At 43.3% G+C, this 18,785-nt stretch overlaps 1 protein-coding gene across 1 annotated transcript in view; it reads right to left on the bottom strand.

Annotated features, from left to right (window-relative positions):
* GALNT15 (polypeptide N-acetylgalactosaminyltransferase 15) overlaps positions 1 to 7,633 on the bottom strand; it is a 29,237-nt gene extending 21,604 nt beyond the window's left edge. Inside the window, exons 1-2 of the mRNA XM_074900490.1 lie at positions 7,524 to 7,633; positions 6,041 to 6,583 (exon numbers count right to left, since the gene is read on the bottom strand). Of these exons, the coding sequence (XP_074756591.1) occupies positions 6,041 to 6,583; positions 7,524 to 7,549 (569 nt within the window). The 5' untranslated portion in view covers positions 7,550 to 7,633. The remainder of the gene's footprint in view (positions 1 to 6,040; positions 6,584 to 7,523) is intronic.
* Between the last annotated feature and the right edge of the window lie 11,152 nt (positions 7,634 to 18,785).

Here is an 18,785-nt window from a genome sequence, read left to right as displayed (position 1 = left end):
GCTACACCTAAACCTTCAGGATGGAAAGCAGTTTAAGATCTCAGCTCACGTCTAATGAAGAAAAGGAATTATTAAGGTGTGCAAGACTGGGAAATGTGGTAATGACTCTATAAAAGTTAAAATACAAAAATAGGGAAGTTTTGCTGTGTTCTGGGATACTTTTTTCTGCTCTGGCTGCCTCAAAACACAGAGCTCTAACAGAAATGGTCCAGAAGGCAAAGAAAAACTAAAAAGACAATTAGACAAAGCAGAGAGGGGAATAAAGCAGGTCAAACAGCCTCCACCAATTTCCACATTTTCTCAAGAAATGGAGAAAAGAGCAAACTGAAATGCAGTACCTTTAAGACTAATAAATAACTCATCTGCACAACAGATCAGTGTATCAGTGTGCCTGTCCAGGATCCTAGTGAATGAAGCCAATATTTCAGTCCTGTACAGGAAAGAAATGGTTCCTTACATGGGCAATGAAAACAAATACAGACACATTTAAGAAAGTAAATGTAGTTCCCCTATAAAGTTTGTACAGGTTGCTTTTTCCGATGAAAATGATTCACTGATGAATGAGGCTCTCAGCTGGGTAGATACACTCTATGTAATTTTCTGCTACTTACTTTACAACTTCAGATACCAACACGATCTCCTGCAAGAGGCCTGGCTGCACAGGTCACTGTACGACATTCCAGTTTTCCATGGGGCCAATATTTCACCCATGACATTGAAACAACTTCCATCAAAATTACTGTGAATTAGAAGTTGCTTTGACGACTCACACATTTGAGAATGAAAAACACTTCCTGTTAATCCTCCCAGAATCTGTATATGAAAACTATAAAACCTCATCAAGCAATGGCTGTTTCATAAATGTAAGTAAAGGATCTACAAATTGCATTCACGACAAAAAGTGTTTACTGATGTGCCAGTCTTGGTTCAGAGACACAGAACACGCTATATTGGCATGAGGATGCACATTTTCCAGAAAAGGCTTTCAAATGCCCATTGTAGAGAAGCAAAGACTGTGCCTATATATCTGCTTTGCTTACATTAGAAAATACATTTTAAAATCTTTTCATTTCCTGAGTAGCAGTCATTCAGTTTCCTAACTCATCTAATCTCTAGCAGCAAGAACTTCTTTAAGAAATTACAGAATTAGCTGTATGTGGCCCATTGTTATTTCATCATTTTTGTATTGCCAAGCCAATCATGGTACAGTTTTTACTGGTTTTTAAACAATTAGCTACTCAGCAGAAGCTCATGTAAGGGATATAATTTTAATATTGCTATGTTTATTACTATTTTACTTAGTGCTTCTATTCATGCACTGAGGGCCTACGGTGCTAGACACTATCCAGACACAAAGCAGCTTATCATTTAAGAGAATTCATAGTCTGAATGATTTAACAAATACAAATAAATGAATACTATAGATACACTTCTGGGAATATAAATTTAAAATTACCACAATTATAATAATTTATTCTATTTTATAATGTTTCACGTTAGTATCGTTTTTTATAGAGAGGCTAACTTTGTAATCATCTTTATATTGTAATGAATCTATATTGTCCTTGGTTTACCAATTTTCTGTAAGCAACAATGCTGTGATTTCACAGTTTCATATGGGATAATTGTTTCCATTTTCAACAGGATGGAGAAAAGGATACTCTCATGACTTGGCAGTGTTTGTATTTTCAGGCCGAAGAATCTAGAGGTAATTAAGAAAAGTGAAATTCTGATGCAGCCCTTTTACTACCAGCCAGTTTCCAACTAGGAACATTCAGTACAGCTATAAGCACGAATATTTCACACCATAATGCTACAATGCCTTTTTGCAAGTACGGTGGTTACAGTGAGAAAATGAGGCTGTTATGGAATCTTAATTGGAAAAGAATTGAAAATAATTGTACTTGAACACATAACCTAGGTGGCGAGTGTTTAGTTGCCATGGAGATTGGCAAAGACTTGCAATATAGATATCTAATCTTCAGATGCAAAAGGGTACCGGTATACAGAAATACCTTCCCTGTAATTTGGAGCAGTTTCATAGACTGTCCATCATAAATCAGCATTTCAAAAAGTCAGGGCCGTGACTGATACAGTGATTTAATCCAGTTTGAGAAAAATAAGGAATTGCCACATGCAGCAATGAACAGGAGAGCAATTCTGACACGGCAAAGGCACTGCCGACAGGGACTCCCACTCACCTTCAGGAAAATGTCTCGTTGAGATTCAGCTCCCAACAGCACTCACGTGGAAGCTGTATTTTTGTGATGAAATTCAGAACATTTTTAGATACATTCTGAGTTTCTGTTTGCCTGGATATGTGTGACACTCAAGCCCGAGAGAGGAAAACAGATCATTTTTGGGGCAGAACCCCCATCATAAAGTCACAATGGCAGGCTTGATTCAGGTCCACTGTCCCAGGTGGGTATCCATGGCAGCTGGACCAAGAGATAGCAGCAGAAAGCACTGTGAGGGATGAAGGTACCTCAGAGGATGAGCCTCGATGTGGAAAAACAACTTTCTAGTACAACTGGACAAGTTACTAGGCTTTTTCACCCAGAAACCCTGACTATGTCAAAACTGGTATTCAAAGTAAAACAAGGTACCTGATTCATCTGTCAGGGTAAGTTTTACTGTGGGAGCAGTAGTGACCCAGGAGTGCTGGAAGGACTGTTTTATGCATCTACTTTCTGAAAAGTAGCGTAAAAATTCACCGGGAAAGGCATGCAGAAATGTGGGTTATGTTAGAAGCTGGGGTTGGGTGAGAGAGGTCTAAAGTATCACTTTTCAGGTGAGGCAGTTGGATCCCAGGCTGTCAAGGCACAGCACAGCCTGCAGGCTCTGGTTTGTTTCCAGCCAAGCTCAGTACTCTTCACATAAGAAGAAACTGTAGTTATGCTGCTCATCGCTCCAAGGCAAAGTACAACAGACCTCTTTATGTGATTTTTCTAAGGAACATGAACTAAGGATATCTTATGGCATTTAGCTTACATCTTACACTATTCTTTAAGAATAAACATGAAGAATGCAAGTGTGAAGTTTGGCCAGTCTTGCTCTACAGTATCTAGAAGTACTTCACAATTAGTAGGCACAGCTTCTGGTGTGAAGAATTTGCCATTTAATTTCAGGTGAAATGAGACTGAATCCATGGAGCTAACTCACTGAAATGCCTCTAACTGGTTGGGTTCTCTCTAACTACATAGTAACAGACAATATTAGGAACAACATGATTCAAAAAGAATAAAAGACAATCTGATTCATTACTGGCTCACTCTCATTTTACGCTGCTATAAAACTAAATTGATGGAGTTGTGAGCTAGGCCCCAAGAGTAAATTACACCTAAAAATATCATAGAATCATAGAATGTTTTGGGTTGGAATGGACCTTAAAGATCACCTAGTTTCAACCCCCCTGCCACAGGCAGGGACACCTTCCACTAGCCCAGGTTGCTCAAAGCCCCGTCCAACCTGGCCTTGAACACTGCCAGGGAGGGGGCAGCCACAGCTTCTCTGGGCAACCTGTGCCAGTGTCTCACCACCCTCACAGGAGGATCCACTCCATGATCTTGCTGGACACAGAGGCGAGACTGACTGGCCTGTAGTTCCCTGGGTCTTCCTTTTTTCCCTTTTTAAAAATGGGGGTTATGTTTCCCGATTTCCACTTATGGGAACTTCACCAGACTGCCATGACTTCTCAAATAGGATGGATAGTGGCTTGGCCACTTCATCTGCCCATTCCCTCAGGACCTGTAGATGCACCTCATCAGGTCCCATCATCTTGTGCACCTTCAGGTTCCTTAGATGGTCTCAAACCTGATCTTCTCCTACAGTGGGCAGTTCATTCTCCCAGTCCACCACTTTGCCTTCTGCAACTTGGGCTGTGTCACTGGAGCCCTTGCCAGTGAAGACTGAGGCAAAAAAGGTCACTGAGTACCTCAGCTTTCTCCATATCCCAGGCAACCAGGCCTCCCATTCCCTTCTGGAGAGAGCACGCTTTCTCCCTAGGTTTTCTTTTATCACCAATGTACCTGTAGAAGCTTTTCTTATTGCCCTTGACATCCCTGGCCAGATACAATTCTGTGAGAACTTTGGCCTTCCTAACCTGACCCCTGACTGCTCAATCTCTGTATTCTTCCCAGGCTTTTTGTCCTTGCTTCCACCCTCTGTAGGCTTCCTTTTTGTGTCTGAGTTTGTCCAGGAGCTCCTTGTTCATCCATGCAGGCCTCCTGGTGGTTTTTTTTATCATTGTGGTTTGTGTGTTGTCCCATAAAGGACGGGACTGGCTTAGAGGTAGACCTCTGCTGCAGGTTTATGATGTGGATTTAGATCTGAACAACTGTGAAGCCTCAGATGTCCAGATCTGTGGTTTCATTCAGTATGGGCTCTATAAGCTGTGGTGTTGATAGCTCTTTAGGCTGTAACTAGTCAGACAGAAAAACCCATCCAAGAGCTCTGAGACCATGGCTTAAATCTTACCAAGATTAGTATTCACTAAACCTGTCTCTAGTAGGATAGCCCTTCAGCTGCCAAAGTAAAACTGTTTTTTGGCTCACATCACAGGCAGTAAATCGGGGTCATTATTCCTCCTTTGAACATTGCATAGTTCAAAGAGTTGCCAGTGAAGCATGGTGAAAAATAACGGAAATAATATCAGCATCTCATTATTCAACGGCATTACCCAAATTAACACTGAACCTAGTCAGCAAGTACAGAAAACAGTTTCACTTCTCTTTCCTTAAGATTGTCCGCTTAAATTAGAGCCACCAGCTGTCTTTAAACGTGTGAAAATCACGACTAGGAAAGATATTATATATATTCTGTGTTGTACTTGAAGTGTTTTCTGGTGCATCTTTCCACATATCCTGGGGGAAAGCTGCAGTTAACTTGCATTACAGGAGGCAAGAAAAAAAGATACCCACCCATATCCCTTTCCCTCTCCTCTGGGCAGGGGAGCGTAGACCTCAGCCCCTTTTTAAGAACTGTGATGAACTTCTCCTGGGCTGTTGGGAGTAACTGGCTCTCAGCTCCCCAAGCTTCAAATGCAACATGTGGGGGCTCCAAGCACAGCCCTTGTCCGTGCAGCCCGGCTGCTGCTAGCTACTGCAGCCGCGGTGGCAGATCTGGTCAGACAGACCGATCTCCACCCTCCTTCCCCCCAGGATTTTCCTTTCAGTGGTTGTCGGGCCACTTCTTATACTAAGAAAGCCAAAAGCCCCAACTCCTGACGGCTCTATCACCCCGTAAGCCCGGCGTCCCCACAGCCCTGGCCGAGGCCCGCCGTGAGGAGACGGCTGAGCGGGCCCGGGGCAGGCGCAGCCGGCGGGTGTGCTAGGCCGGGGCCTGGCCGAGCGGGGCAGCCGCCTTGCCCGCTCGACAACCCCGCCCGCCCTCGGCACCCAGCAGACCCCGGCGGCCGGAGGGCCGGAGGGCCGGGCAGCCGGGGCGGGCATGCGGGGCGCTCCGCGGCCGCCCCCCGGCACCTGCCGCGGCGGAGGGCGCCCCCCGCGCGGCCGCCGGCAGGGGGCGCTGCCGCCCGCCGGGCGCCGCGTTGCCGTGGTGACGGGCCGGGCCGGGCCGGGCCGCCGCGTCCCTGTCGCCGGGGGGAGGCGGGCGGGGGGGCCGCGGGAGCCGCGGACCCGTCAGCTGGGCCGCGGTGCCCTCGGTCGTCCTCCTCTCCCTTACCCGCAGCCCTCCGCCCCCCTCCCCTCCCCGTTTGGGGCTTGTAACGCCGCCGGCGTGTCGTGCCGGCACCTGCCGCGGGCTGGGGGTGCGCGGCGGCTGTGACCCAGGGCCGGGGCGGCCGCCGGCGGCCCGTGGGAGCCGGCTGGGGCGGCCGGCGCGGGGAGGCTGGGAGCAGGGCTGGCGCTGAGGGCCGGGGGTGCTCCTCACACGGCACGGCGAGAAGAAACGTTACCCCGGACCGGGGCGGAGAGTTTGGTCGGGAAGACGCGGGGCTCGGAGGAGGAGAGGTTCGCGGGGGGACGGCGACGGGGGAAGAGGCGAGTTTTCTCCCAGAAATTAAATAGGCTGTTTTACTTACAACGGGTGTCGTACCTCAGGCAGGTCCCTGCGCAGAGAGACGCGCTCGCTGAGCGCTTCGTTGAAGCCGTGGGTTTCCAGGCCGAGCGGCTCCCCCGCAGCAGCCCCTTCCCCAGCCTGCAGAGGAAGGGGCAGGAGCTGGGACTCGGGGTCCCCCCCTGCCTTCCCCTCCGGCCGCCTGCTCGGCTGCTTCAGCACGCGGTAGCCCTTCCTGGCCTTGCTGTGGTTCCTTTTGCCGGTGGGCGACACAACGGCCACGATCAGCTCATCCTCCCGCAGGGAGATGAAAGGGGATAGCCCATCCAGAGGGTAGTACTGCTGGCTCTCCTCCTGGGTCTCCAGCATCTCTTGGGTCTCCGCAAAGCCCATCTGATACCCTTCCCGGAGGTTGAACTCCACAGGCTGGAAAGTCCCTTCCTTGCTCTGGTTGCTGGGTGGTGGGTTCAGCGTTGTAACCATCAGTAGCAAAAAGCCCAGCATCAGCAACAACAAGAGAAATTGCAGCTTACGTGATCCATATCTGCACTTCTTCCTCAAGAACATGCTGTTGGTGACAAAACGATACAGACTGTCATGTTAAATATCACTTGGATCTTCCTCAGACTCCAGTCCCCGGGTTGCAGCAAAGCCCCGGTTTTCACTATCTGCCAAGAGGATTTTTTTGCTCCCCTCACATTTCACTGATGCCGTCTCATGCTTTCTATTTAAAGACAAAATATAACATTCCTATTAATGTTGCACTTACTGTAGTAAAACGTAGCATGGATCCCGTGAGACAAAGTAGATCCTTTATTATACAAAGTCCCAGCTTAGTTAGGCAAGCGCATGTTTAGCTGATGAAAAGAGTAACTAAAGTTTTGATTTTTTTTTTTCCTTTTAAAATTCTAAGTAAAAAGAAATTCCATTTCTTATAGTTTCCTTCCAGAGTAGATCCTGCTTCTTCAAAGTTTCCAGTTGCTGCCTGGATTGAAGCGCCTTATCTCTGCAAGCAGATCTGACAGCACTCCCCCGTTCAGAGCCTTCAAGTTAACTGTGATCAACAGATGAGAACTAGTTGGTCCCTGACTTTGTTTCACACATAACTACGGCACTCAGTCAGGAAGCACGTTGCCAGACATAATACAGAGCAATGTGTGCGTCTTTCTCTTGGTCCTAATGCCCTCACTGTTCTTGTCCTATCAAATCAAAACTTTGCAAAAGCTGTAAAACGTGAAATATAAGAAGCAAAACGTTGTATTAGAAAAGAAATCAAGGCACACCACGAATTGCTCAGCTTCTGAATAGACATATTAAGCTAACAATGCTCAGAGCAAGAAGCAAGAAGTTTATAAACTGAATAAAAGATGGAGTGCAGATGATTTATTTAACGTTAGATTTATTCATATGGTAATGTGCTAGCTGGAGTATATGAGTACATTTCATATTCAATAAATATTTACAGCTGTAGGGATTTTAACAGTGACATAAGGATGCCAAATTATCACCTGGCAGACTGAAGTTTTCTCCTCATCCATAAATTTGGTGTTGCAGGGCAAGCAGCACTTCAAGTTTTCGTTAGTCCAGAAATAACACGTAGAAAGCCTGGGCTGGAACAACAACTACTGACACTGAAAGAAAACAACGACTTCTGTGATTAAAGGGAGAGCTCAGTCTCAGAGGTCTGTTTGCTAATATTGCTGGCACCGGTGCTAGTGGGCACGGACTGTGTCATTTTTTGCTGCGAGGTGGATGCTCGTCCAATGGGAAGAGGGGTGAGACAGTCCACATGCTTCAGCATCACACGCCTCTTGGTCTGGCAGAGATCAGGTATGGATGTAACTCAGGTGTTACCAACCCTTTTGATGCTGGGGGCATGGGATGTGGTTTATTGCATATCTTGTAATATTTGATGAGCAGAAAGCTCCAGCTCCGGGAGGCATGTGATTACCGGAGAACTTCCATGTTCACCTTTTGTTAAAAAGTACATTTCTAGACATTATAGGTAAAAGAAAAGCCTGAAGACATGAATGAACTATACTCTAAAGGGAACCAAGGGTTTGTTCTTTTTTTCCTTCTCCCCCATACTTCCCTGTAAGATGTTCTGTAAGTTCAGCCTATGGTTCCTGGTAAGGAGCTTCTGAAAATTTAAATATGAGAGGACACCTACTTTCAAACTGAGACATGGCATTCAAAAGGAAGGATGGGATAGAGTACCTTAAAATTGTGAGGCATGTAGTGCCTCTCACTTCTGTCTGTACTCCCCTAACTGTCTTACACAAAATGCCTTGAGGTGGTGTGACCAGTCTGCAGTGTCTTGGCATCTTTGCTACCTCAGCTGTTCTTGAAAAGATAGGACTGTTTTAATCATATCTTGGGTAGAAGGAAGATTTAGGCAATGTTTTGATACTTCACCATTGTGTGTGTCTCCCTTTTTTAGCTTAAATTCACATCGCAAACAACCTTCAGCCATGAGAATATTACTCTTTATTCTACTTCTCATAGTGCTGGTGTTTTCAATAGGGAAGCAGCACACATTTGCATTAAAAAAATCTGAGTTCAAAAGCACTCATTTAAATAACAGTATGTGTCAGCCATAGAAAATTAAATGGAAGTGAAGAGACCTGTCCTGGGCACTCTGCAAACAGCTGACACCAGTGACTTGCAAAAGGTTCAGTTCCACAGACTCCCATTATCAGGCATATGGAAGAAAAGAAAAGAAAAGGAGAAACTTAAGAGTGTGTGAAATAAATGTAAGAAAGTATTACTGGCTTTTTTTCTTTTTTTTACTTTTCTGCTCTACCCAAGTATTTTGGTTTAATTAATATTTTTGTCCTGGCCAAAATATTACAACAAGATGCTGCAACAATTCTGATCAAGATAATTCTAGCCTGCAGTGGTAACTGTGGTATAAATTCTGTCCTGGTATATTCTGTGTTGCTGAGGAAATCCACCTGGGTCACTCGTGCAGCTATATTTCAGCTACATATGAAAAGAGACCCAATTAACAAATTTTGGGGACAGAGCTGATAGGTAGCATTGTCACTGAAGCATATGCATATGGAATCTGGCCTTTGAATATATGCTGACCATTTTAACAAAGAAGAAATGAACAATTACAAAGATGTTTGGAGGTCAGTCTAGTCAATTAAATGTGCGAGTATAAAACACTGGGTGGCACACTTCCCGGAGCCTCTATTCCCTGCCCAGCATGGACCTCTCTGTTGAAACTTTCTCACAACCATCCTCAGTTCTGCACAACGAGCCTTCCTGATCCATCATCTCCCATTAGCCACTCTGTTTTCCAACCTCGTCTCTTAAAAATGAGCCAGGAAAGCACTGTGGTTTTCCACTGCCAGCACACAAAAGAGAGATGGTCTTTCCAATGGATGAGCCCTTCAGTGTCTGAGAGGACGTCTTGGTTCTGAAATGCACTTGAAGAACAGCATCACTTTCTTATCACCTCACCTGGAAGTCAAGAAGACCACTTCCATGGTATTTTCTTTCTATCTGTGGTTACTATTATAAGAAGCATGCTACATAGTAGATGTTCTGTGTCCCTTCCCTGGGACACAGAACAGGTTGCTCCTCCTGCCTAGAGTCCCTCTCCCCAGGCATCCTAGGACACTTTCCTGTGCATCCTTTGATGGAAGAGGAAGGAGCACTGCATGTCCCAGGCTCTAACCTCAGACCTAGAGCCACTGCCTTCTTCCCCACGTCCAGGCTCTTAAGTGCTGCTTCATCCATGAAGCCCATGAAAGAGGCTGCCCACAAAAGGTATTGTCCTTGGACTGCTGTTCTGCAGCAGACCCTAGAGCTGCCGGTCAGTGGGAGAGGAACGTGTTGCAGGCTGTGCCAAATACATCAGCAATTGCTCCAGAAAGAGCCAACCTCTGGTGCCAATACCAATCAGTGCCAATACTGTGTTGTCTTTCCTGCTGGTCAGCCCATGCAAGTGGTGAAAGACAAGCTCCTACCAGTCCTGCTTAGGCAGACCCAGCTGTCAAAGGTATACATACCTTCAGTAAATAAAAAGTCAAGCCATATTGACTACTCCATTTTTTAACGTTTGCTCATGCCTCTGATTGATGAGGAAGAAAGTACTTGCCATCATTCACTGGTGCAAATTTTGCTCATTAATTGCCAAGAATTAGAACATTAAATCAAATCTAGCTAGTCTTATTCATTTTAAAAGTATTGGGAAACATAGTTGCCTTATCCAAAGCAATAAACTTTTCAGTCTAGGTGGGGTAGCTGTTTGTACTGACCCTTTCCTCCCCACCTCATTTTGGCTTGTGTTTTTGTCCAAAACATTCCCCATCAGATACTTGTTAAATATTATGTGACATGTTATGTTATCCCTACGGGAAGAAACAACACATACATTCAATGTGCAGAGCCCGTTTTTAACTGCCAAGAAAAGAACAAAGCAAGAACAAAACCAAGGCTGGATGAAGGAAAGAGCATGTGGACAGGTTGTTACTTACTCTTTAATAAACATCTTGGATTGATTTACACTCTTATGCCAAAAGCAGATGTGCCACCTTCCATTTCAAGACTCAACATGTAGCAGCACTCATGGTTTCATAGCTGCATGTATTACATGCCACAGCTCTTTGTGCCTTGTAACAATGGCTTCATTTGCACAGATGTGAAGAAAGTCAGTGCATAAAATGAGACTGATTACATGGTGCACAGGACTTGTGGTAGTTTTATAGTCAAGTTACTTTCCCCATTCTTCCCAGGATACAATAAGACATATGATTTTTTTGATTGTCACAAGATATAATTTAGTTGCAGGTGTTGCAGATGTTTTGTGTACTTGGTGTTGTACCAAATATTGTTCCTTCAGTGAGATTTTCTAATACCAAGTTAGTAATGAATTAGAACAAGATTCTGTGGAACTTGGTTTTGGAGACAATCAAAGCTTGATAAAATCTGTTTTGATCACTGGCAGGGATTTTGGCACTAGCACTGTGATTTATAAGATGTTTGCCAGCCTGTCAGTGAAGAAAATGCAGCTGAAATTCCATTTTTACAAGATTTCTGCTCATAAATCATGTGGCCAATATAAAACAGAGCATGGAAGCCATGGACCTTTACACTGTTTTGAAAAAGCAGTTCTGTGGGTGTGAAGGTCAGCAGCACTTGATGGAAAGTAGACAGAACATATCACAGGAATGACAGCTTCTGAATTTACTGCACCACAGCCACTGGCTCACTCAGAAATGGTAAGTCTCAGGACTTTAAGGGCAGTAGAATGTGCTCCATGCCTAGAACCTAGCCTCTAACACAGCCTTAGACAGTTACCAGCTATCTGTGAGGGGTGAGACTTTTGATCATTATTAACTCACCTAGAAATTCTACATCTCAGGCACTGTGGGCAATACACATACCGTTGCTACCTCCTGCCTCCTATACTCAGCTGCTATTAATATAATACTTAAGATGGAGATGGTTTGGATACTTTCAACCCCCAGTACCCAACCTGAGGTAACCTGAATCCAGCTCAGTGTCAACATCCTTCACTAGAAAATCATCCCACGTTGACCATAAAATCTAACCCATCATTAGAGACAATGGGATAGGTTCTTGGATGGCTCTAAATTGCTGTAGCTGCACAGATGAAAATGGAAATAAGGTGGTTTTCTGGAGTGGCTGTCCTGGCCTCTTTGGCTTTAAAAATGAAACAAATGAGGTAAGGGAAATTGATCCCTCATGCAATATTAACAACGTCAGTAGAGTTACTTCAGGGATAAATTCAGTTCTACGGGTGGAGACTCACAGGAAGAAAATCTCCCCCATGATTCCCTCTGGGGAACTCTGCCTGTAGAGTTTCATCTATGGTCAGAAATTTACTTCCACAGAGCAGGCCATGAAACCATTTGTGAAGAGAGCATCTCTAGAAATCTGAGCAATACTAAAGATACCCACAGCAGAGCCTTTTTTCCCTACCCAGTACTCTTTCCCTGGTGAGCAGCTCTAACTCCACATCTACTCTATTTCTTTCTGCATATACGAGAGATACATAAACAGCGTATGCTTCCCAGAAACTTTAAATACAGACAGCATTTAAAAGCCGCAACATTCATATGGAGAGGCTGTCCCTATAGAAAGTATTTTTAGCTAAAATGGTGTTTAGGCTAAGTGAAAAAAAGAGAAGCTTTAAATGGTTCTTGCATCACTTGACACACTAAAGTATTGAGTGACATGCAGTTATATAACTGATTACACCAGTTTCAATGCAATGGTCATCCACATCACCTAAACTGGAAATGACTTTTTTTTTTTTTTTAAATAGTTACATATTTGTGTGTACTTGGTATAGTAAATAGCTGCTTTTCAGATACCTGCTTAATATTAGGGGTTTGATTTATCAGGGACATTGGCAGAGAGTATCACAGTTGCAAAAACCCTATTGAGAAGACAATATTTAATAATAGTGTGAAAAGCAAATGATTTCACTGTTGCTGGAGTGGCTTAAGAGCTGCATAAAACCCAAGTTAAGTCACTGCAGGTGTGCAGCTTAATCAGCTGCAGTTGGATAGCAAGTGAGCATAAATTGTGAGCACAGAGGGCATATTTGGGAATGCTGTTTTGATGGAAGAGCTGGAGTAAGAGTGAATGTTTGAGGTAAGGTTACAGTAGCTGTTCTTCTGTACTTTCATTGTTAATGTGAGGAAAACGCAAAGAGAAGGAAAGTAAGTTATGTTAACATCACAGGTGTGTGAGTTGGACCTATGACTTCTCTTGATATCTCCCAAACAAAATTTGTATTCTTTAACTATTTATTAAGAGGAATGTGGAAAATACTCATCTTTGTAAGCCTGTTGTCTTTATTGGTTGTTTTCTTTGTAAAATATCAATTTAAAAATATACTACATTCATAAGAATTAATACTGAAGTTATCATGCAGTTCAGCTGTCTGTATGTAAAAGTTTACTTTTGAGAATAAAGGCCTAGATTTCTTCTCCCCCTCACTCCCTGCCCTGTTGAAGTGCAGCTTGTGATGGGATGGTTATACTACAAAATAAGAAGCATTGCATACCAATGCAGATCTTAAAAATGTTTGTTCAAAATCTAAAACAAACCCATTGCTTTTCCTTACATTTGTTTTGGATCATCAGTGTTTGTGTAGAGTGAATAAAAGTTAAGTGTGAAATAGTATTAAAAAAACGAGGCTGGGCTTCGTGCCTAAAATATTCTGGATAAACTAGGTTTATCCCAAAGATGCACATATGTGCTGCTGCTATCTGTGGCAGCTGTGTGTGTGGCCTATGTATTTAAGGGCAGGATTGCATTTAAGGAGAAAGAGAGGAAACGTGTATAGAACTTCAGCCTGTGTATATACTATATATATGTGTGTATATATGACAATATAAATATATAAAATAAAAACAACCCAGTCTACTCTCATGGCTTCACACACCCATTCCCACCTGGATTATCCTACTGTCCTGTTCTATGTGCTCTATTTGGTTTGTGGCAGGGTGACTGAAGAAAGGAGTAAACCAAGTGCTGATGATACTTCCTTTGTTGCATTTTTTTTAACTGGAATAGATAAAAATTCTTCTAGTCCCTGTAGCAGTATAGAACTGAATTCTGTACAGCTGAACTAAATATGCGATTTTAATTTGTTAATATATTATTAAAATTTGCTGTCTGTATACATTGTGGGTTAACACTGACATTCTGAGAAGTTGCTCAGTAATGGCTGGAACTTAGAGAACAACTTAAAGCATATTCTCCAGCAGAAGCAGACTTGATTCCATGTTGTGACAATCACTGTGAATCCTGTTTTTTTTTGGATGAGCTATTTTCTCCTGTCTTGAAATAGGAGATCCAAGAACCTTGAGTAAGGAAAGCTGCTAACGGACATGAAACCCTTTTCTTTACTGTCTTGTGAAAATATCTTTATGTTGGCAAGCCATTAAAAAGAATAGTAGGGTGGAAGGAAATGGCAAGACAACTGAGATATGTGTTAATTTACTACATTCCCTATACAAGTCTGTTTTTCCAAAGGAACTGCTCTGGTAGAAAGGAAAAGAACGTCCTTTCCAAACATAGCCTTTGAAGGGGGTGAGGCATCCAGCTGCAAGGCACACTTGCTACAAGAAAAGCTTCCTCATGCCTGTAGTTTGCAAGGCTTGTGATTTTCTGTGCTTTCTGTGTGATTTTTCTGAGCTTGCTTCTATTCCTAACAGAATGGGGATTTTGGAAACTATACGAAATAGTATTGTCATAACACTAGGTTGAACCTCTAAAACTTCTGACTTCTTGGCAGCTTAGGAAAGGGGCAGGGGTGGTGGAAGGTGCAGGCTGTAGTCACTTCTGATTGCCAAAGAAGAGGCAATAGGAATAGACATAAACAGCTTTATTGTTCTGATCACAAGCAAGACATCAATTAATCTTTTTGAAAGATATGATTGCAAAATTATAATCCAGGTTGTAAAGGTCATTGAGGCAGGGATTTTTGACTGTCAAATGCCAGGAAAACTAGTGTCATTCACCAGACTCTGGGTGTGCTTTGAGCTGCACAAGAACACAGATATGTGACTGATTATTCCAGTTCATTTTCTCTGTTTGTGACTGAAGTAAAAGTTTTTCTCTTCTGTTACTTAATTGCTGTACATGGCACAAGACAACTGAGGTTTTTCACTGAGTCTTCCTCTTCATGTTAAGTCTTGACTTTTAAAATTATTTTTTGGTTTAGAACAAATGTTCTGTAGGCATGGATGGGGTGCTTGGTTTGTGAAGGTGGTTAGCAGATGTAGCCTGAGAAGCTAGTTGGCTGGTTAATGCTCACAGAAATTGAAACAAAAGATAAAGCTGTTAAATGGGGAGAAAATGAAAGCTCAGGAGGGAGGCTTGCAGTTAATAATTTGAACGAAGCCTTTGCTCAAGTTCTTGAGGAAATCCCAAGCACAAATACAGGCTGGGAGATGAGTGGATTGAGAGCAGCCCTGTGGAGAAGGATTTGGGGGTATGGGTGGATGGCAAACTGACTGTGAGCCAGCAGTGCGTGCTCACAGTCCAGGAAGCCAACTGTATCCTGAGTGTGGCCAGCAGGTTGAGGGAGGTGATTCTTCCCCTCCACTTCACTCATGACACCCCACATGGAGTCCTGTGTTCAGATCTGGAGCCTTCAACATAAGAAGAACACGGACCTGCTCAAGTGGGTCCAGAGGAGGCCACAAAGAAGATCAGGGGCTGGAGCACCTCCACTGTGAGGACAGGCTGAGAGAGTTGGGGTTGTTGAGCCTGGAGAAGAGAAGGCTCCAGGGAGACCTTATAGCGGCCTTCCAGTACTTAAAGGGGCTACAGGAAAGGGGGGGAGGGGACTCTATCAGGGAGTGTAGAAATGGGGCAAGGGGTAATGATTTTAGACTGAAAGCGTGTAGATTTAGATCAGATATAAGAAAGAAATCCTTCCCTGTGAGGGTGGTGAGGCACTGGAGCAGGTTGTTGCCCAGAGAAGCTGTGGCTGCCCCCTCCCTGGCAGTGTTCCAGGCCAGGTTGGACGGGGCTTTGAGCAACCTGGGCTAGTGGAAGGTGTCCCTGCCCAGGGCAGGAGGCCTGGAACTAGGTGATCTTTTAAGGTCCCTTCCAACCCAAACCATTCTAGGATTCTCAGAAATCATACTCTTGGCTTCCATACAACAGAAATTGAAAATGCTAAGGAGGCAGTTTTGGTAGGAAGAGTACTACTATTAAACATGTATACCTGGAGATGGCATCCTGTTTCAGAAGAGCCTGGTGACTGTAGATTTTATATCATGATGCAGGTACTAGGAACCTGGGCTGTTCTTTTGCTAGCACTAACATTTCTGTCAACAGCCTCACAATAATAAGCTCATGTGAATTTTGGGACACTATTTTGGGAAGGAGTGATTCAGAGATTCCGCACCAAAAGGGAAAGTGAGGGAGGGAGTTTTTCAGTAGATGTTAAAAAACGGTCCTGCAGGCTTCTCAAGATTTTTTCCTATGTAGAGTCATTAAGCAGTGGAAGAAATAATCACTAGAATCATTGTGGGAGATTTCTGGTTGGGGTCAAAGACAGTCAGAATTTGACACTGACACATCTGAACCCACTGGTGTCCATGGCCTGGGCAAGAGTCAAAATCAGTATCTGTCTCCGAACTTGGTTCTCTGGATCATCTCCATCTATTAAGACGTTGTATTGCTTCTGCCTTGTAGTAAAGCTGTGTTCCTACACAACTGTCTGGGTTATAGAAAGGCTGATCTGTAGTCCTGAAGTATACATGAAGCTGTACACCAAAAGCTGGAAAAGTGGCCTACAACTTCAGGAGGGATTCTCCAAGTCAAAGTAAAGTGAGTGTGTGTGTTCAGGGGGTGCTATTAGACTTCTGGAAACAATCACTCAGCAGATATATGAGCAAAAATAACAAGTCTTTATAGCGGTTTTAATAAAGTGCACTTTATAGCACCTTTCATCTTCAAAGAATGAACCAAATTTATTGTTGATATAAACCCACTGGGACCAATGAAGATAAAAAAGGGGGTGCAGTTACCCCTTTACTAATCAGGGTTGTGATTTCACAGGACTATTATTTTGTACCATGTCAGTAACTATTACAAAATCTGGGAGGCTGCAGTACAAATTTAGCAGCAAAAGCCAAACTGAATCTTGTGACTGCAGGCTTAATGGCCATCATTAAGTATAATATATATGCATAGCTGCAGTACACTTATTTTGCCAAGTTTCTGGAAAGATCAGTTAAGTAACTGACTACAGGAGTGTAAAATTTATACTTCATCTCACTAATGACTCCTTTTATTCCTACTGCACACAGTATGAAAGTCTGTAGATCATATTACATACAAAACTGCACCTCATTCTCTCTCTTACCCTCTTGCACTACATCACTTTTGGTGCATTCCTTGACAGGATGGAAGCTGTCAAACTTCAAGTTATGGAAGGTGAAATGCTGGACATCATACAGGCACCCAAGAAGCAGCAATGCATTTATGCCTGTTAGTAAAGCAAGGGCTTTTGAAAACAAGGATACAAGCAAGCTGGCCTGTGTGTTTCAGCAGGGTATGGAGAACATTTCTTCCATGTTGCCTCAGTCATTTTATGGTGTGGAAAGGGCACAAGGCCAGTAAGTGAGGCTAGCTCTCTGTTTTTCTCCTTGGCCCTACATACTGAGTGTGCAAGCTAATGCATTTTGCTTGGCTCCTGCAAAGGAGTTCAAGGATCCCCTCTATCTGAGCAGGTTTTGGCAAAATCTGTCTGTGTTTTGCTTTTAGTGGGAGCTTTACAGAGAACTACACTTGCTAATGGCTGGCAAACCCATGTGCTGGAATGTCTCAGATGTGACTAATCTGTTACACCTCTGATGTTTTATTTAGGGGGCGGGAGGAAGGGGGGAAAAGCATCCCTGGGAACACTATCAAAGCGAAGGCATAAATGTAACATTATGTGCTTAAATAAAATATGCAGAACAAAACCCATACAAGCTAGATGTAAAACTGTTGCATTGCTATCAGTATTTCAATAGCTTGTGGATGGGATTCTTTAAGAAAATTATTGGTCTAGTTTCATTTAACTTGCATGAATTTTCGGTGGAACAACTGTTGTCCATGTAAAAATAGTTGCTTAGTGTGGGACTTCTTGCAAGTACTTTGCAGAGTTCTATCTTAATTACAGAATCATGCAGTAAGGACAGATTCTAGCATTATCTTTCAAATTGCCTTTTTAGAGTTTAATTTTAAAAAGAATGGGTGGACATTGTCCAACATGGAAAAAAATACCTTCCTACAAATAAATATCAGCTTGTATATATTTATTAAATGCTTAAAATGCTTTGAGGATTTAACCTGCTCTGTAGTGTAATGCACCAATTTTTTTTGCTATACTCTAATTTGTCCTTGCACTTGGTTAGGCTCTTTGCTTTCTGTGAAATGATCATCTGTTCTTGGTGCATAAACATTGCAAAGAGAAGTAACCAGGAAACGCTTTTTGGTATGATGATAACCGCAGAGTAAGTGACCAGGAATTCCTTTGGAAGCTGTACAGACTACTCTGCTACTTGTTGCTCTGTAAACAGCACTAGAGCATATGCCTTGTGATGCTATCTATGCATTCAGAAAGGTAGAGGGAATATGAAAACTGTTTGAAAACTGCTTCAGAAAGATGTAGCTGATAGTGACAGTGCCCTGGAAACAGCACAAAGTGGGGATACGAAGAGATATGGATTCTCCCCTCTGTTTAGCCGTTGCTGGTGGATCACTTGCCTTTGTTTTTTTCTTTTTTCCTACATTTCTGTCTGTTTAGATTTCTCCCTTCTCCAGATGAGACCTGTGTTATATCAAATACAGCATCTCTGCAGTGTCAGCCTTACCTTAATGGTTGTCATGTAAAGGCTGGAGTTACTGTGGACAGCAAATTGAGGAAGCACTTAAGTTCAGGGGAAGCTGCTCTTAGCTTGGCTCAGGATGTCATACCTTGAGTCCCCAGCTACAGTAGTGTAGCATCAGACATATTAATAGCCATAATGAGGCTCTTTTACAAAGCCGTAAAAGAAAATAACCTAATAGGTAGATGTATGTGGAACTGACTGGTGTAAACACCTGTAGCTCTGAATGATAGATCCCTTGTATGAGAAGATTTACTGGTGGAATGGGTTTGCAGCTAGAACAGCCTTTCTACAAAGACTTAAAATGGCTAGGACATCTCAACATACTAGGGTAAGAGGCTTGTCTCTACTAATCCTCCACTGGCTCTTCCAAATGTGGGTTCATGAACT

The sequence above is a fragment of the Athene noctua genome, chromosome 2 (assembly GCF_965140245.1).
Source record: "Athene noctua chromosome 2, bAthNoc1.hap1.1, whole genome shotgun sequence".
Taxonomy (NCBI): Eukaryota; Metazoa; Chordata; class Aves; order Strigiformes; family Strigidae; genus Athene; species Athene noctua.
Note: the sequence above shows the minus strand (reverse complement) of the source record. Positions and strands in the feature narration are given on the sequence as shown.